Consider the following 19,609-nt stretch of genomic DNA (forward strand, 5'->3'; position numbering starts at 1 on the left):
CTCATTGATGGGGATATCAAAAGAGTAAAACAATAACAAATTCCGAGTCAGTCCACAGAGAGGTATCACATCAAAGACTTCAGACTCGTTAAACCCAGTCCTCCCATGCACACCGAATGACAAATTGCAAAGACAAGGCATAAAAAAAACAAACCATCGAATCGGCGGAGAAGAAATTGTCTCCGCTCTATCTCACACAGATCTTGGATATCTCGTTTTCTTTTCTGACGCCTTCGTTGCTTGCGTTCCGTGGTATCAATCAAAACAAAATAAGAAGAAAACATAAAAACCAGATGATCAAAAGAGGAAGAAAAGGGAAGAAGAATAAGAGTCAAAAGAAAAAAGACACATAGACCGAAACACACGCTGGAAAATAAGATCAAAATCAAATCACATCAAGGGTATACTGCTGTAAATGGATATTTTGTGGTTTAACGCGGTGGCCCAATTGGGGCCGGGTATCCAGAAGTAGAATTCGAAGTGCTAGGACGACCACTGTCAAAAGAGGCACGAGGGTCATGCTTGGGTGTCATGTCCCCAGGTGCAGTACCGAAAGGAAACTTGGTGTCGAAGCGTGCGGGCCAGCCATTGTTGCTGTTGCTGCTCTTGTGGCTGTGCGAGCTCCCCAGCACAGGGAGATCATCCTCGGGGAGATTCACGCCAGAGTCATTCCAAGGATTGCGGTAGCCACTGTCCCGCGATTCCATTGAGACTAGCGATGCCTTGGAGGCGTTGCTGGACGCATGCTTGAAAAAGGAGGCAGGGGATGCCGAATGGTTCTTGCGACCGATGAAGGAGGAGAAAGATGAAATGCTACCAGGCTTGCGGAGACGCTCAAAGATCGATCCACGCTCGCTGACTTCGTCAACAAAGCTAGGACGAGTCGGCGAATCAGTCACAAGTGGAGCCGGAGCGTGTTGAAGCAACTTGGAATCGAAGAAGGGAAGTGACTCCTCGAAGGAGTCCGACTTGGGTCGAGGGATAGCACCCTTGACGGTATTGGCGTCGAGACCGTGAGCGACAAGGCGGGAGATAAGGAAATCAATGGCATCCTTGAGACCACCAGCATTGTTTCTGGTGTAACCAAGCACCACACGATCCTCCGGAGCCGGGTCAGGGGAAGAAGCCCCCCTGTCATCCTCATCCGGAAGATCAGCACTGGTGTCAACATTGATGTCAACCTCATACTGTTCCTTGAGTTTGGTGCGAACATCTGCAAGGAAGTCAGGAGCCTTGAAGTACTCCCGCAGCACTACAGAGCTCTGGAAGTGAAGCTCGTGACTTTCCGGTACCATACCCAACAAGGCATCAACGGCTTGAGGAACCTGGTATTCGGGACCCGAGATAGTCACAACATCACTGGCAAGCTCAGTGCTGGGGAACTCGATCTTGCAATTCCATTTCTTCTCCAGCTCATCGATCTCGGTCATACGAGCCAACAGTTCGCGGTGGTACAATCGGTTAATGACAACTCTCTCCGAGACATACTCGGCGTCCTGCGGTATCACCGTCAGCTCGGCATTCTTCTGTGCTAGGGGGGGCAAGATAACAAAGGAGTACTTACAACTTTCTCAACCATGTCCATGATCTCCTGCTTAACAAGGTCCAGGCTCTGGGCATTGCGAGCGGGAGTTCGACAGATGACATTGTCGACCTTAATGTCATCATCTTCCTTGCCCATACCACCACGGTCCATGGCGTTGGAGAACTTGACAAAAACGGAGTATTTCTTCATGATACGCTGGATGTGCTGTCCACCGATACCAATGATCCGTTTGTGGTACTGATCGGGGACGTGAAAGGAGATGGAAGCAGGCATCTCTTGCTCGACTAGATCAAGACCGTTCTTGGTAGACTCGTACTGATTTCCACAGACATCAATATAGAAATTGTACTCGTTGAAGCCGTCAAAAATAATTTGAACATTGCCTGCCTCATAATTAGCCTGAGTTTCATAATGGAAATTGTAGATCAAATACTCACTCTGACCCATGATCTTGTTGATCTTGCCATTCTTTTTCCCGCTAACGAACTCCTTGTGCTCATTAGCCAGCTCGATCTTGACTCGCATCTGGTATTGGCTTCGGGTAACAAATGGAATCTGGTTCACCACGGTCATGGCAGCCTTGACGGCATCGTCGGATCCGTTGATGGTGAAGGTCAGATTATCGAAGCTAACCTCAGCTTCGGAGTTGGTGCAGATATCTGAGAGCATCGACCGCACGTCGGCTGTCGAAGGGGAGCGAATGCCGCCCTGGGCAGGGTCAGGCATGATGATCCACCACGAGGCGCTGTAGAATTGACCAGCCTAGAGAAGACGTAAGTTAGTCGAGTGCCACTGAGAATAATTATCATGCGTGTATCATACCAAGGCCATAATCTCCCGAACGGTGCGCTCAACATGCAAGACCTCTGTGCCTTGAATGCGAACAAGCCCACGTTGGCTACCCAATTGCGGGAAAAGAACGTAGGAGCCATTCATCTCCATCACTTTGCGGACCTTGTCCAAGCGGTCCAGCAAGATGTTGTCAATCTTGCTCGAGTTGACCACCACATCCTTCACGTAAATTTTCACGCCCATAACCAGCTCCCGCAACTTCTGCTTCGCGCGAGTGATTTGCTCCGGCGTCTCACCAGTAATGTAGACCTCATCTTCACTTCGACGGTTTGCACCAGGTGGGGTATACCCAAAGATTCGAGGAAACGGCGGAGGGAAGTAGATGGCGGTGCCGGTGGCAGCTTCAATGAGCTTGATGTTCTTGCGAGTGCGACCACACACCAAGGTGTGCATGGTCAACTCCAACTTGATAGCATCGACATGACGTTTAAGCTATATAATGTTAGCTGACAAGATCCTAGGATGCGTAGATACAAGAAGAAACTCACAATCTGATCAATCATGATCAGAACCCGAGTCTTGGCATGTTCCGAGCTTTCCATGTCACCGTAGATAGCGACTCGGAAGCGTTGGTCCAAGCCATTGTCAGAAGCATATCCATACGAGGAGACGATCGCACTATCCGCATCGTGCAGCTTGGGTGTAAGCAAGAAAATATCGGTTCCGGTGTAGGCGGCCAAGGTGTCCATGTGTTCCAGAACGCTCGCTCGAATTCCTTTAGGTGAACCATCCATAATCAAATGCATATCCACGTCGACGGTTGCACATCGCTGAAGAAAACCGCAATCATTAGCATGGGGGCCTCTTTTTTTCTCTTCTCAAAATTTGTGTTCTGTTCGCTATTCTTCTAGCAACCCTCGAACAGAGCTTTCAACCAGCCGAGACGGACAAGGGGAGAAAAAAAAAATTCAAAAACTTCGCCCACGTACCAACATAATGGGGGTATCATTCAAAATCTTCGCACGCATCTTACGCGCCGTCTCTCCATCGCCGGTAACACAGACATTGGTCACCAGGCCGTTGGGTCGCCGTTGCAGCGATGGTACAGCCTTGGGTTCTGAAGATGTGACCGTGGCTTCGACGCGGCCACCACTGTTGTCGGTGATCTGGCGACATAACCTCCGCAATCCATCGACATTGCTTGTGTGCACCGGTAGTTGGTGGACGGGGGTACCTTCGGGAGTGCCTTCAGGAAAAGTCCAACGTTGTAAGGCGGCGGGACTAGCATGTAGCACATCTTCGACATCGGGGCCGGCCAAGGTAGAGGAGAAGGGGACATTGAAGGACAGGTTGACGGTAGGATCGATACTGGTTGGAGGGGTCATGGGCGGAGCGCCATGTGGTCGACGAAAAGCCATGTCGGTATGAGGCCTAGACATCCCGAAGGTTGGCGTCATTCGTTCCCAACCATGACGGGCCTGGCCCGTGAAGTTGGAGATCTTGTGCATGAGAGAAGTAGCGGGAATCCTTCTCTCTCTTACCCCTAGTGAAATTTGGGGGGTTAAGAGGGAAAGGGGGTGAGTTTTGAAGGTGGATGGAGGTGGGAAGAAGATCAAGAGCGTTCTCGACAGGGATAGGAATGACCGCTGTGTGGGCGTTTCGGGAATGGTGGGAACGAAGATCGATCGATTGGGGGAGAACAAGAGAAAAAAAAAAAACCAAAACCCCACGATTAAAAAAAAAGAAAAGAGAAATAGTTTCTATTGAGAACCAACTTCGAATTTGATACAATCAAATAATTAGAAATATCTAAAAAGATTGAAGTTGAAGTAGATTTGGGAGGATAAAGTAGTAAAAGGATCGAAGTTGTCGTCAGTTGTGCGGGTCATTTCAGTACGGTAAAGGTAAAAAAGGCGTTTTCTACTATACAAAAGTATAGACTCAATTGACATGACCTTAAGGACGGAGGATATCCTACTATGAAAAGGCTATATCTTCTTCATTCTCCTATTCAATCTATCAATCTCCCATTTTTTAAAGGGGAAGTGGTACGGAGTACCAATCCACATTTTAGCACTGCCTCGTTGGCAAAGAATGCGGCCGATCCGACAGAATGACCAAGGGTGCTCTTGGCACCTTTTGATAGTCATATTAATTAGTAGGTTATATTGTGAGATGAAAGGTATTGAAGGGATCAAGAGGAATATAACTATATAAGGATATCTTGAGTAGAAGAAGAGCTACAGAATACTATAGTCTGTACCTAGGTATATTGTTGAAGACTCTATGCGGTCACGTGACTGTATCACATACAGCCTGGAGTGTCAGAGTTAAGAGTGTCAGCTCACCCTCTACTCTTCCAAGGTTGTTTTCTCACTCTTGAGTCTTGACAGTACAGAGTAGAACCCAGTGGAACCACATCTCAAAAGTACAAACACTATGGGGGCCCAATCTTGGCTTTGGCGCCGTCGCCGTTGGTGCATCTGATGACAGATCCAGAATCTGGTCCATTGAATCAGAAACGACGATCCGAGTCCTTCCGCGTCTCCTACAGCATCCATACCACCAATCCTGCTTCTCATAGGTCGCGGGTTGAACAGCCCTGTACCACCACCGTATTTGACCCCGATCCACTCTGGAGTGATAGGATAGTCCTGGGGCCCGGCTAGCCCGGACACGGCCACCGACTTGAATTTACGGAGGAGAGAGGAGGGGAAAGTCTCAGGGCCCTAAGTGGATCAGAAGGAAGCTACTACCGCAGAGATGCTGATGCCTGGAGGACAAAGAGGGGGGGGGCAAAAAGAGACGCGCGCGCTGACCTCCACCCCTCCACAACTCCATGTCTCCACGGGGAACAAGTTGACCTTGAAATGAGTTTGAAAAAAAGCGGGCCACAGAGCCATTGTTTTTCTTTAACCTGTACCACTTTGTAGTTACCGAGTCCCTCGATACACTCAGAGCCCTGGAGTATGTAAAGAAATAACATTTGAACAGTTTAAATCGGGGGGAAATTGTGGTAACTCCGTACAAGGTTTTTGCGTTAAAACATCCCAAAATGGTCGACGTCATTCTCTCGTATGGTGCGGTGGGTCACTTCATTCCCAGTGTGAAGACTCGATGTCTCGAAATCACTTCCGACTGGAGGGGGACTAGAAGGGACGAGGGTTTGAAAGCTGACTGCAGGAGCCGTGCCGCATCCCCAGTTTTTTGGCCCCCATGAGTAGGTGCAGTCACCAAAGCGCCAACATTGCAGATATTCACTTCATATCACCATGAATGTTTGGATTGAGCCCAATGATTGGCTTAATAGTAGACATATCACACAGTATACCCAATTAAGACATCATGATTAATCAGGTTTAGATATGCGCTGCCTAATACACCATGAGACTTGTGGACGTTTGATCCACGTATTAACTACTTCCAAGGTTATGTGTACTAAACAAATGCCAAGTTCCTACTTCAGGGTTGACCAGGTTTGTGCAGCTTAAGACCCTGTTTTGAAGATTCAAATCTTCAAGTCTGTTCAAATAAATCCATGTTCCAAGGTTCAATCAATAGTCCCTGCTTTTCTGTTGCCCCTCAGTCTCCATCTCAATCCTGGAAGACACCATTGAAAAGATGCATCTGCATCTGCATATGCATATGAAACAGCAAGTCACCAGACAATACCAGAATGCATTCGGCATTTGACAGAGCACCTTCCCTGCAAAAAAAATCGATAATGCAATATCAAACAAATAATAGCCTCTCACACATCCAACTGATTAAGATACCTACCCCAAATCTTCAACGCCTCCTCAAACTTTTCAGTAGAGCATACAAACCCCACTCGAAGATACCCCTTAAAATCTCCCTCCCCCTCTGTTCCAAAAGTCTCCCCACCAGGTACAATCAATAACCCACACTCCCTTATCATCCTCTCACAAAACATCTTATCATCAACCGGAGCGCCGCTCTCCGGATTAAGCACCTGCACGAACGCCGAAGACGCGCCACTCGGCTTCACCCACCTTAGCCACCGCGAATGATCCACAATAAAGCGCTCTAAGATCGTAAGGTTGTGGCTGCATATAGCTAGCGATCGCTGGAGAATCTGGTCCTGTACAGGGGCATCGAGGGCGTAACTTGCTATATCTTGGTCGACTTGTGAAACGGAGATAGTGATATAATCTCTTGCCTCGATGACTTGATTCACTAGCTCAGCGTTGGGCGATATCACCCATCCTACTCGGATACCTGGTAAAGAGTAGGCTTTCGAAAGGCTGGATGTTGCTATGAGGTTTTTATACCTTCCCGCGAAGGAGATAATTGAAAGTGGGGCTGGATTTTCTGGAGACATGTCATGGAATAGAGGGCGGAATACTTCGTCGCTGAATACGATTATATTTCGTTCAGCGGCGAAGTCGACGATACTTTCCAGGATGTCCGAGGGGATTAATGCGCCGGTCGGGTTGTTGGGGTTGCTATGAAACTGGTTAGAACTGCAGATAGAAGTAAGTATAGATGAACCAACTTGATGATTATCATTTTGGTATTCTCTTTAACGAGTGAAGAAAGCTCATCTATATCCGGAATCCACAACTTCTCCGCACAGGTTCCCCAGAGCGAGACCTCTGCTCCTGCGCGTTGGGGCACATCGTAGAGCTGCTGGTAAGTGGGATACTGGCAGATGACATGATCTCCAGGGCCTAAAAGCGTGTCAAGGACTAGGAAATTGGCTGAAATTGCACCCTGAGTGACGGAAAGAGAGAGCTGGTCTGCAGGATTACCAGTCTCGCTGGCGTAGAGCGAGAGGATCTTGTCTTGAAGGCCGCGACTTCCCAGTACTGAGCCATATAGTAGTGGGTTTGAGGTATTTACAGGAACAGCTGAAGAATCGGTGGCACGGAATTGAGAAATTTGCTGTAAGGACAGTGGATCCACGCATGTATCTGATATTGTTAGATGAAAGTATCATGAGGACTTGAATTAGAGCATACCGTGCAGGGATGCCCTTGCTGCAGGCTATCATAGTGTTAGCTGGTCACACCATACCCATTGACAGGGAATATTTTTCACTTTGAACTTGCGGACTATCCCAGATAAGTGCCATCAGCATGAGGTTATTTTAGAGTCATGACAGGGGTATCTTTAAACCTACCCCAGTTATCCAGAACAAACGGCTTCACTTGAACCATTTTAGTCTTGCTTAATTTATGCCGGCAATAGTTTCAAATTCAGATTGAGTTGAGGGTATTTAACCTCCATTAAATACATACAAGTAGAGTTATCGAGCTTGATGCGTCAGACTGTAGATGCTAATGAGTCATTCTTATCTGTTTGGCCCCTTTCGAGGCACCGTGCATCAACGGGCCAGATATTACGAGTGCTGTATGAAAAACGTGAAGGAAGAAAAATGCTCAAGCCCTATTAGTTTAGTAACTTTAGATTACTAGTAAGCTGGAAACTATCTATCTCGAATGTCGTCAAATTTTCCATCAAGAGTTCCAAGGATACAGTATTCAACCGACCCCATACTAGCACGCAAGGAACGAGTCATTCTATACCCCACTGCTAGATATCAATGCATTTCTCTTGAAGTCCAATGATCATCATTTACAATCTCTATGATATAATTTCCGAGAGCTCTTTTTGGAAGTCCTTCGCATCATTGATAAGCTTCACCACCTTCCTTGCCGCATTCCGAGCAGAATTCTCTCCAACGAAGAAGAAATGGCTACCCTGCACTGGAGAGAACAGTCGATCCGGCGCAGAATGAACAAAATCCATTAACGTCTGCCATTTGAGTGTCCCTTGTACCTTCTGTAATCCTTGTTTCCCAATCATCGCTTCCAGTTGATAGGTAAGCAAGAAGCCCCAAGTGGCCCTGTCTGCAAGAGCATGGCTAGCATCAAGTATACTAGTCGGGTATAGAGCCGTGATGAAAGGGATATTGGCTATATCAAAGACCTTCGTATCCTCTTCATGAGTCATTTCATCTGCAATAAAAGAGCCTTGTCCATTATATTTCAACTGCACACCGGTGAGATTGATCGGAGTTCCTCCAACATATTCACGTAAGAATATTTCCCGAGGAATAGGAATCTGCTTATCATTGAATTCCCCCCATAGCTTCGACCTGGTGGTAAAAGTTACCAAGTCGATCTGGTATACAGAAATACCCTGCTTCACTGCAGGCCATTCCAGGTGCAGGATTGCGAATGCTCGATATACCCGGCGTAGCAGCAAAACTGACTATTTGCTGTACATTCAGTCCGAGCTCCTTTGCTGATATATTGAATGGTACGATCATTCGCCCCGCCATACTCCATGGTATCAAAATAATAGACCGTGTCGACAGGTCTCTGTCCTCGATGACTTTCTTGGCAATTGTGGCTACTTGGTGACCCCAGTCTTGAATTCGAAAGGTTGGAGCTGTGGCTGGCATGAGTTCAGGACTTGATTCGAGTGGGTAAGACACTGATAGAACGTTGAATCCATGGTTGCTGAGATGGTATGCCAAAAAGTCACTTCTTTTTGATCCTTCGTGTCCGCCGTAAAATATTCTGGCAAGGTGCATAGACCCTGGAGCGCAGACCACTAATGGGTTTGTTTTCTCACTGCCATTGGCTTGTTGCTGGCTGGATTGAAAATGGTATATTGTGGGGAAGCCGGTCACATTTTCAAGCAGCTCGTCCGGGTACAGCGCTGGGATTCGGGTGGCCTCGGCCGTCATGGTGCTTTAGATGCGAGGAGCCGGGTTCGCAGGGTCTTGGTTGTGGAAGAAATAAACAGAACTAATTGAGGACATTCCAAGGTTCCCCGCATTTCCCCCAACTTCTCCAGATGGATCCGTTTGTCGGTCACGTGTAGGCTGAATGGAAATGAGGTTATTGGGTAGAGCTGGGATTGTTCATTTACTTATTATATGGTTATTGGCGGCCAGTACAAACATTAAAAAGGGAAATAAGCAAATTAAAAAAAAAAAACTGTTGAAATTATGGGCACTTGGGTATTTCCGAGTCTATAGCCTATATAACATCCAGTCTATTCCTCCATTCTCTTTTTCCTGTACACGGCAAATTTGCCACTTGTTAAGGTGTATGTGCATATCTTCGTCAAGAGGCGTATTCCCACTTATCATGACATAACTTTATTGATCAAGCCACTTCAGTACTGGAAGAAGCTTCCTTGGCATAAGCATCAATATTATCCGATGCGGTATAGCCCATGGGTAGCTTTTTAGCCACTCGAACGGGATCAAAGATCGAGTTGGACTGAATAAAGATTTCATCAATCTCCTCCAGTGTTCTTCCTCGGGTCTCGGGGTAGAACAGGTAAATAACAACGCAGCCCGCAGCACTGGTAGCAGCGTAAACAATATCATATTTCCATCCAATGTTGTCTCGGGCAATTGGTGTCACTTCAGCGACCATGAAGTTGAAGAGCCAGCTGGAAATAGCTGTCGTCGCCGCAACAATGTGACGGATAGACAAGGGGGCAATCTCCGAACCGTACATGAATGGCATAATGAACATGCCGATCGGGAGACAGTACATGGCGAAGAAATAGAAGAATACGGCCGCTTTGCCGTTGGCTTGTTTCGATAAATCTGATGTCAAGCCTGAGACCGCTGCTTGGGCAAGGACCATGGAGCCGGTTGAGAACAGCATCAGAGGGCGACGGCCAACACGGTCGACCAGGAAAATGGCAGTCAATGCTCCAAGGGCCAGAGCGACCTGCAGACAAGCGGAGAAAATTCTCGCATCACTGCCAGAGTAATCAAGGGTTTCTTCGAAGATGGAGGTAGAGTAGCCAGCGATCACGTTGATGCCGGACATCTGAGTGAACATCGTACCGCTAGCCGCGATCACCAAGCGGTGCAGATGTCTGTTTTTGTCCATAGAGAATGGGTTGGCGGAGTCCTTGCCTGGTTGACCTGCGTCTCTGTTGAGGGCGGTTTGAATGAGGGCAATCTCCTTGGCCACTTCAGTGTCGGTCCCTGGGAGAGCCATCAATCTGGCCATAATGGCAGTAGCTTCTTCAATTCTTCCCTTTTTGATCAAGTACCGTGGAGATTCAGGTAGCCACGGGGTCAGCGAAAGAATGACCGCGATGAACACCAGTGGAAGTGCCAGAGGAAATCGCCAGCTCACTGAGCCTGTGGTATAATACATGCCGAAGTTCACCCATGATGCAATGGCAAGACCGCTCAGAGCAAATACACCTTCGACTAAGACAAGCTGGCCTCTCTTTTCAGAGTCGGACATCTCGCTCACGTACATCGGAACAGTTCCTGTGTAGATTCCAATGCCAACACCTATGTCCTCTAGTTAGTTGAGTGTTCACCAGAGAAGGCTGGTATAGTCACATACCGGTAACAATTCGACCAACGAGAATCTGAGCTAGAGAGTAGGTGGACGCTTGAATGATCACTCCTACTGTGCAAATAGCTCCTGCTACCAGCATTGATTTGGGACGACCAAGTCTATCACCAATGAAAAGACAGGAGAGGGCGCCAATTGCAGAGCCAAGTTCAAAGATAGCCACGACAAGACCTAGAGGTGGTTCGTCAATATTGTTGATGTCTAAACAGGGAATTGTTGCCCAGGTGCATAGATGTATGACTAACCTAAGATTGTCGAATTATGCGCCTCCTGGGCGCCGGTGGTGTTGACCGTATCGACCTGCGGAATTGCGGCCAAAAAGCTCGGCAATGTAGTGAAACCATTCATCACCGACTGATTATATCCTTGAACTAAAAACGCGACCGAGCCAAGAACCGCGATTACGCGCTGTAGGCTTTCGCCCTGGACATTGAGGATCCCCATATCCGCCAAGGGATTCTAAGACGACAAGCTTTTTCTAGTGCTGATTGGAAGTGTTGAGTATCCCCAGATATGAATTGATGTCCGAGTAAAAATAGAAGTTGACGTTAGTTCAAATATTCAATTCCAGAAATGTGCCGATCAATTAAAAAAAAAAATCGAAAACCATGACAGCGAGGAGTCATCGATCTTGGGAAGGGCAGCAGGCCTCGGAGTTATGTCTCTAGTCCCCGAGTGGACATGATCGACGAGGGATTTCCATTCTGATCTGGAGTGCATTAGCATTAGCTTGATTGGCTCATGGTTTAAGAAAGAGGATCCTCTTGGGGGGGAACTTGGGGTTCAAGATGATCAAAAAGTGAAGAGAAGTAGGTCCGATACCGGGATTAAGCCAATAACATGAAGTACTCAATTTCATGTTATCCACTTCATCCACCTAATGAAGTTAATCTAGTCCGCACTATTGGGATTTTCAGCTCAGATGAACTAAGCCTGATTGAATTAGTTAATGATCGACTTGGGTTGATATACATGAACACGTGTATACTCCGTACAGTCGTCTATAATCTTAAGAATCAATTACTAGTAGTGTTTTTATGATTTCTATAGTAGATATTACGGATAAGCCTGAAGAACTCATATATAAAGATAAGTTATAGGTATGAATTATTCAAGAATTGAGAGCTTAAAAAATATTTAGATGGAGATACTTTAAATACTTCCAAGGTTGTATCTAGTACCTAATTATCAATGCTAGATAAATGTGTATAGTAAGAATTGAGTATCATTTGATCCTACTGGTGCTAGTTATGTCGTAGTTATATTTTGTAAGAAGATGCTTATAGGATAGTACCTAGGTACTAGGTAGTAGTTAACACAAACTGAGTAAGAATTTTAGCAGTGAATCTTTGAATGATCGGAGAGCAACTCGACTAACCTTGGAAACAATGTAATCTTCTCTTATTCATAACTCACAACCTGAAGCTCAACTCCTCTAGAGCCCGCCCTTCAATATCTTGACTTGATTAGTAGCACCAGCGGGAAGCTCAAATCTAAGAACAGGTTTGTGAAGTCTTTTTTATATCACCACTACAGCTTAACCCTTGAAACTGCCAGCTAAAACACGTCTTAGTTGCTTGCGCGGTGTTTACCTCACTCGCCCTCAAACTGCACCGACACATCCCTCCCCCCCCCCTCCCTCCTCTCTCTCTCTCTCTCTCTCTCTTCCACACACACATACATTCACTCAGTCAGTCAGTCAGTCAGTCACACCCACTCACTCACATCCCCTGCAATTTTCTTCAGAGAGAGGTCTTGGCTCGCATAGGATGATGATGAATCCTTCAATGATCCGAGTTTACCATGTTGAATACTACATTGTCACTCTGATGTGAGCCAATTACCTCTGCATCATTACGAGCTCCCATTCATCAAGACCCCGCATCTCTGGCATACACTACCCATCAAGTGAGCAGCTTGAAGAACGCCAGGAGCCTGACCCTTCTTAGGTAACCAAAGTGCAAGTCAAGACTTTACTGGTTTACTTCCTTTCCTGACCTGATAGATCCATACCAAAAGAATTTCTTGACGCGAATCTTGGAAGTGACAACAAAAACAATGGGACCCCGAAAAAACGCGAAGCTCTCAGCTGCCCTACTTGAAACGCATTCAATCTTGAACTTCACTCCACATTGATATCTCTGCTCGAAATCACAAATATTCAAGAAACTAACAGCTGGAGCCACATGAGCCTCGCGTCTTTTCTCTTTTCTGATCAACGGTACGTTTTATAATTACTGTGATCTGGCAGACCTGCAAATGATGAACCAATCCAACTTTGATATTTTTTATGTGATAAGCTTACGAGCAATCTTTGAGATCTGAAAAATTCAACACTGCTAGCTTCTGATTGTATCGCAAGGCCAAACCCATTACTGACTGTGCTGCGTACCCCGTCAAGGTCTAGGATTCTTCACGAACACGTCAGAGAGAGTCAACTCTCTAGATCACATCCCCGCCCCTCATTTTTGAAGATGCAGACAACCTCCTTAGGTCAACCTCTTGTTCCCTCTTCACGATGTTGATTGAGCCTTGACCAAACACCTCTCTGTCGCAGAAAGCCATTATAGATTTCGTTCACCCAGTTCATTTCGACCGGATAAGACATGCGTGAATTCTCCAAGTGCCTTGATACCCGAAATACAGGTGAGCAGTCTGGAACTTCATGCAGAATGAGACCAAGTCAGAGCCCACCGATCAAGACCCAACATGATGCTTATATACAAGGCGGGGAATATTGAAATGTCGATCGAGAGAGCACCACTATGCTTCTCGTGAATGTCATCATGATGCTATAAATATATGACCCTAAATCTATTTGGGCTTGAAACTCGGGTTGGCGATGAAACTGAGTACTATGCATTGTTTTCGAATCATGTGCTAACTCTACTCTATTGCCTTAGGTTTACCATTCTAGACCACGACCTCGAGATCCTTCCGTCTTTCAGCTACCTACGTACCGCCGAATGAGAAACAGTTACCCAAGTCCTGCACATGATGACCACAAGTTGTTCCTAATTCCAAGATGATATGTAATTCTGAGATGATATGTAATTCCAAGATGATATGTAATTCTGAGATGATATGTAATTCTGAGATGATATGAATTTTCATGAGTCTGATGCGAGCTTGACGTATGTCTACTTCAAGTTCTACCTATTCACTTGGCGGGCTCGATTTGAGAACATCGACGAGTAGTACTTCTATGCCCACAGGTCATGTGTCTGATACTCAAATAATGAGGAACAAGTTCCGGGAATACAATTTCGGGTTCTTTTTGGCTTCCATGATGGCTTAATGCATCTATGCCGACTTTCGGTTCTCTCATAACTTCCAGTATCCTACTAATAATATCTTAAAGTAGAGAAAATGCAGTGGTCAGTGTCAATTACACCCAAGTCGTCCATTCGTGATCATATAGCGAACTTAGCCTACCTACTTCAAGTTGATAATGCTCATCAATCCATATTAATCCCGACTCAGAAAAGTATAGATCTTTCTCAAGCTAGAAGACTCGCCCAGGGCAAGTGATGTACAGACTCGGAGTAGAAGAAAATACGCCTGGACATAGATACTACAACAGGGACTAACTAGTAGAGCTGATTTGGAAATCACATTGGGAAATAAGTTGAACTTTTGCATTAACAAAATTGCAGATGCATCATAATGTCATTGTACACTAGTTTACATAACGAATTGAAACTTGAAAGGTTCAAGACCTTTCAAGTTGGATCATGGCTGCAGATTCATCTTGCTCAAAATATTCAACAACTTTACGTGTTAAATGTTTCATAAAGCACATGGCTGTGCCATCCTTTTATGCTTATGCTTGTGCACCCATCTTCAAAGAAAAATACAAGCGCCTTAGTAATGCTGAGAAACACGATGCACAGACTCCGCCGTCCCATCCAACGCCATACGATTCTCCTCGTCGTAATATCGTCGCTCACGGACATAATATGGCCGCTCAACATAGTCACCAATAGGTCTCTCCTCCAGGTACACGCTGACTTCACGAGCAGGCCCAGCAGGACCAGCAGGACGGGTGCTACCAACACGTTGGATGACATCATGGGGCTCTTCATATCGATGTTGTGGTTGTTGTGGACGCACACTAGCAGTCCGAATCACTCTCTCTTGAGGGATTGCATGCTCTTCTACATAGGTTTGGCGACGGGGAAGATATTCGGCAACTTGTACGCTGCCTGCACGAGGGTAAGGTTCATGAGCCTCTGCAGGAGTGACATACACCTGTCTATCGCTAGCAGCAGGGCGAGCATAGTTGGATGTGACACGTCTGTAAACAGGCTGGGGAGGTGGCATCTCTTGTATGTAGCGACGCTCAACATATGGGTCTTGATGAACAACCGAAGGTGCACGAACACTGGCGGGGCGAGCAGGAGGTCTGTCGTCGTAGACTTCGCCCTGAGGAGCGGGAGCTCGAGAAGCTGGTCTGGGGGGGAGGTGCCATGACCTGGGTCCTGCGGGATGGAATCATCTCATACTCATTTCCATGTTCATCGACAACATATCGGCGTTGAGGGGGAGGTGGCATGGCTCGTGCGGGTTGAGGCTCTTCATAGTACTGGCTTCGGTAGGCTGGTTGTGGTGCATCATCTTCAACTTGAATGTACCGTGGTCCATAAGAAGGAACATCTTCGTAGTATCTATGCTGTTCCGGTAACCGTCTCTCCACAACAGCATAAGAAGCAGACCTGGCAACATGAGGGTCATGTCCAATGTACTCTTCTTCGCGGTATTCAGGCTGTCGACCATACTGTAAACTAGCAACTCGTCTGAGATCGGCATCGTCACGAACCAAACGTCCAGCCTCCACTCGGGAAACTGTCCTTGCAGGTCCTTGATCGGTAGAGATCTCATGGTATGGATCCAGTTCATACATAGGTGCAGCATTGGTTGGCTCACGTCGCTCCACATTTGCTGTGTACTGAGGGGAGTCAATTTCGATATACACAGGCTGTCGGGTTCGCACAACAGCAGGGTCATCAGTGAATGGTGGTGGGGAAACCGGCTCTTCCTTGATGTAAGGACCAGAGGGATCAGCATTCTGCCTCTTGTATGACACACGAACATCTTGTCCCTTCTCCTGAACCCTTCTTCGCTTGCGAGACATGATTTGCGGAACTGGGGCATTGGGACTAGCACGACCGGACTCCGGATCGGAGTAGAATCTATCTACCCCTTGGTCGAACTGATCACCTCGAATTTGTTGAACTGCAGGAACCTTGGCAGTTGCAAGAGGCGAAACGCGGGACGGACGAGGAGCTGCTGGAGATGTGATATGGTTTCGGACTACTGTGAGATTGTTTCCAGATCGTTCCTGCACATCCTGTGATGGCTCAACGTATTTAGGCCGGCTTTCGTCGGTCGCAGGTACTTGCTCATAAGCTCTTTGGTCAATCGAAGGTGCAACTGGGGCGGGTGGGGAGTATTCCGGCTCTTCCACAACAACAGTCTGCTGAGCTTCATGGAAACGACGGGTTGTCTCCGGTTGACTGGGATGCAGCTTTTTCTGGGGAGGGGGTATGTGCTGGTCAGCAACAGGGTAAGCATCTCGCATTTCCTGATCAGATGCAGGTCTGTTCAAAGCTTCAAGCCGCTGCAACTCAACTGAGTAATGCTCTACTGGAGCCGCTTTAGAGACATTGGCTGGACCAGTCGGCATGACTGGAGATTGTTCTTGGTGTTCACCCATAGGAGGCGGCGAATCAGGCGCTTTACTGGAGTAATAGGAATTCTCATCAAAGGAGTCTGGCGCGTTGATCTCAGGTGGGTCATTAATCGGGCCAGGTTTCACAATTGTCAGCGCCCTGCTGAACACATCCGACACATCAAATTCAGGTTTTGTATCCTGGGTAGCGGGCTTCTGCTTTGAATCCTGCTTTTTGTGTTCCAATTGATCACGCAGTGTTCTTTCCACTCGCTGACGTTGTAATTGTAGTTCTGCCCTCACCAGATCATCTGACTTGGTCAAGAATATGGGATCGATCTCAGACGCGGGCTTGGACGCAACACACGCCATCGGTTGTGCATTCTTGGGAGAAGGAATCGATGTCATATCAGACGCGGATGCTTGTGCTTTGGTATTATGGGGGTTGTGCGATATTTCCGATTGAGGGGCGGGTTCTGTAACCGAAGGTTGATTTTTCACTGCCTGCTGAACCAACGGGCTATCTTGGCCTGGTTGAGTCTTGGGCTTGCGGACAAACTTCTGGGGGACTTTTAGGCGCGGGTGTGATCCAGAGAAGATCTCCTCGCTAAGTTTCAAAATCCTCTCATATTCTTGAGTCTCTTCAGCTGTTATCGGTGTAGAAGACACCATCGGCCCTGCTGTAAGGTGAGTTGCGGTCCCATTAGCTGTCGCCATGATTTAGGGAAGCTTCCAAGCTTTCAGGAAGGGGGGGGGCAATCAAGTTGAAGCTAAGCAGAAACAGGTTGAGTCTTTGGGGAAGGGAAGAAAATGTGACAACTATTAGGAGAGTAGAATCATATCCTTCATATCCAAGTATTTGGAGAAGATAAACTCTAGTCTTAATACTAGTCAGACCGCCAGAATGGGGGTTGGTGAGTTAAAAACAGAAAAAAGTGACGACGATGCGCTTTTCACGCTAGAGCGGATTAGGTAACGCGGTAGGTTCTCCGCGCCCTCCACTTGCCCAATGATACAACTCAGTCTAGCCATCCCCGTTCTACTTTGCGACAGGTCTTTTCCCTCTCAATGAATCGCGTATTCTTTGGGTTGCCTGGTCGTTCGTCGTTTCGTCCTTCTTTTACAATTCCTCGTGCTACATTTGGGTTTTTCCCCCGAGCAAGCCCATACTCTACAATGGCAGTCAACGGCACAAATGGCGCAAATGGCGCAAACGGGGGTGACTCACGACCGATCTTCTTCTTCGACATCGACAATTGTGTACGTATGATTAAGAACCTCAAGTCTGGACCTTCAAAAACCGTGACAAATTTGCTAACATTCGGTTTTACCAATTAGCTTTACTCTAAACGTGTGTCTATGATCCTCCACCTCCTAACAACAAGACTGACCCCTTCTCGTAGAATGCAATATCCATGATGAGATGCAGAAGTTGATCAGTGAGTCATCGCAATCTCTTGTTCAATTATACTGTTGCTGACTTGCTCATCTCTACCTTTCTAGACAAGTTCTTCTGCAAGCACCTTGCTCTCACTCCCGAAGATGCTCATATGCTCCACCAAAAATACTACAAGGAGTACGGCCTTGCCATTGAAGGCCTGACACGCCACCACAAGATCGATCCGCTCGAATTCAACTACGAAGTGGATGATGCTCTCCCTCTCGATACAATCTTGGAGCCCAACCCCAAGCTGCGTGAGCTGCTGGAGGCATTGGATACCAGCAAGGTGAAGCCCTGGCTGCTCACTAACGCTTACGTCAATCATGCAAAGCGGGTTGTTCAGCTGTTGGGTATCGAGGATCTGTTCGAGGGGGTTACATTCTGTGACTATGCTCAGCTGCCGTTGATTTGTAAACCCAGCCAGGACATGTATGCGAAGGCAGAGAAGGAGGCCGGAGCGCCTAGCACCGAGTCGTGTTACTTCATTGGTATGTTACCTTGAAACTTGCCACGTCTCCCCATGGCAATACCACCGAACACCATAAGCCATTATTAACCATTTTGATTTTACAGATGATTCATATCTGAATTGCAAGCATGCTGAGGCCCGAGGCTGGTCAGTCGTTCATCTGGTGGAGCCAGGTGTTGAAACCCCTCGCGTTCCAGCTTCCAAATACTCGGTTTCTAACCTTGAGGAACTGCGTGGCCTCTTCCCAGAGGTTTTCAAGTCATAGAGCAACGCAGTTTCGATGATGGAGTACGACTTTCGATGATTATATGCCTTGTTTATAGAGTTCTTATAATAAGTGACGTGGCGGATGCGATGGCTGTATATATTTAGTGGGCTTGAAGTGAGCACAATGTCTCCTCAACGCCATGTGTTTCCGGAGGTTGGCCATGGCAGACATTTGAAGACTTGGGTAGATGAGTTGTCAATTTCAACATTTGAACCTGAACACACCGGGGGGGTGAATTTTTTGCTTCAGATCCATGTTCTTATTCATATATAGGGAAACTTCTACTTTGCCATGCATGGTCTCAATTGCTCAAAGAACTTGGGCTTTCCATAGCTTCTGAAGAATGTTGTATTAATGTATTGGTCATATCAGTGAATACATAGTCTACTATAAGGAGCTGCTAGCATCTACTTTTTGAATATGAGGTGGAGCCAAGACTGATTGTGATTGACGAGCATGAATATTAACAAACAAAGATGAAGAGGTATCAACCTCTGTACAGGATTTAAAAGCCATGAGAAGGAAACAAACAAGAAGGTCAACACCGGATTGACCAACCACCCAAGAAGACCGAGGAAAGACCATGATGAAGGACCGAAGTAGAGAGAAGACCGAGATGGAGATTATATGCTATATGCCAATGTAGAGATGGCAGGCCAAGGTAGAGAGATGGCAGGCCAAGGTAGAGAGATGGCAGGCCGAAGTAGAGATTGTGTGCCAATGTAGAGATGGCAGGCCGAAGTAAAGATTGTAGGCCGAAGTAGAGATTGTGTGCCAATGTAGAGGTGGCAGGCCGAGGTAGAGAGATGGTAGGCCGAAGTAAAGATTGTAGGCCGAAGTAAAGATTGTAGGCCGAAGTAGAGATTGTGTGCCAATGTAGATGGCAGGCCGAGGTAGAGATGGCAGGCCAAGGTAGAGAGATGGCAGGCCGAAGTAGAGATTGTGTGCCAATGTAGAGATGGCAGGCCGAAGTAAAGATTGTAGGCCGAAGTAGAGATTGTGTGCCAATATAGAGATGGCAGGCCGAAGTAAAGATTGTAGGCCGAAGTAGAG

At 46.9% G+C, this 19,609-nt stretch overlaps 6 protein-coding genes across 6 annotated transcripts; 1 reads left to right on the top strand and 5 right to left on the bottom strand.

The window, feature by feature from the left end:
• Window positions 1–431: 431 nt before the first annotated feature.
• N7483_008477 (KH domain protein) lies at window positions 432–3,846 on the bottom strand (the record flags this gene model as incomplete). Its single annotated transcript, XM_057091904.1, has 6 exons — window positions 432–1,496; window positions 1,565–1,929; window positions 1,984–2,308; window positions 2,369–2,830; window positions 2,887–3,168; window positions 3,328–3,846. 6 exons carry the CDS (start codon window positions 3,844–3,846, stop codon window positions 432–434), a joined length of 3,018 nt encoding a protein of 1,005 aa, XP_056943078.1.
• A 2,243-nt stretch (window positions 3,847–6,089) lies between these two features.
• Window positions 6,090–7,518, bottom strand: N7483_008478 (aspartate aminotransferase; the record flags this gene model as incomplete). The annotated part of the gene is made up of 5 exons (XM_057091905.1): window positions 6,090–6,804; window positions 6,855–7,272; window positions 7,321–7,345; window positions 7,400–7,413; window positions 7,482–7,518. 5 exons carry the CDS (start codon window positions 7,516–7,518, stop codon window positions 6,090–6,092), a joined length of 1,209 nt encoding a protein of 402 aa, XP_056943079.1.
• Window positions 7,519–7,945: 427 nt separating this feature from the next.
• On the bottom strand, window positions 7,946–9,056 carry N7483_008479 (thioesterase domain protein; the record flags this gene model as incomplete). Its single annotated transcript, XM_057091906.1, has 2 exons — window positions 7,946–8,459; window positions 8,503–9,056. 2 exons carry the CDS (start codon window positions 9,054–9,056, stop codon window positions 7,946–7,948), a joined length of 1,068 nt encoding a protein of 355 aa, XP_056943080.1.
• A 424-nt stretch (window positions 9,057–9,480) lies between these two features.
• On the bottom strand, window positions 9,481–11,151 carry N7483_008480 (sugar porter family MFS transporter; the record flags this gene model as incomplete). The annotated part of the gene is made up of 3 exons (XM_057091907.1): window positions 9,481–10,640; window positions 10,696–10,878; window positions 10,953–11,151. The coding sequence occupies 3 exons, from the start codon at window positions 11,149–11,151 to the stop codon at window positions 9,481–9,483; spliced, it is 1,542 nt and encodes a 513-aa protein (XP_056943081.1).
• A 3,420-nt stretch (window positions 11,152–14,571) lies between these two features.
• Window positions 14,572–17,095, bottom strand: N7483_008481 (uncharacterized protein; the record flags this gene model as incomplete). Its single annotated transcript, XM_057091908.1, has 2 exons — window positions 14,572–15,160; window positions 15,213–17,095. The coding sequence occupies 2 exons, from the start codon at window positions 17,093–17,095 to the stop codon at window positions 14,572–14,574; spliced, it is 2,472 nt and encodes an 823-aa protein (XP_056943082.1).
• Window positions 17,096–17,554: 459 nt separating this feature from the next.
• N7483_008482 (putative pyrimidine 5'-nucleotidase) lies at window positions 17,555–18,553 on the top strand (the record flags this gene model as incomplete). Its single annotated transcript, XM_057091909.1, has 5 exons — window positions 17,555–17,638; window positions 17,717–17,729; window positions 17,782–17,817; window positions 17,882–18,307; window positions 18,393–18,553. 5 exons carry the CDS (start codon window positions 17,555–17,557, stop codon window positions 18,551–18,553), a joined length of 720 nt encoding a protein of 239 aa, XP_056943083.1.
• Between the last annotated feature and the right edge of the window lie 1,056 nt (window positions 18,554–19,609).

Source organism: Penicillium malachiteum, assembly GCF_028827825.1.
Source record: "Penicillium malachiteum strain IBT 17515 chromosome Unknown utg000004l:1.0-4883003.0:1.0-4884900.0, whole genome shotgun sequence".
NCBI lineage: Eukaryota > Fungi > Ascomycota > Eurotiomycetes > Eurotiales > Aspergillaceae > Penicillium > Penicillium malachiteum.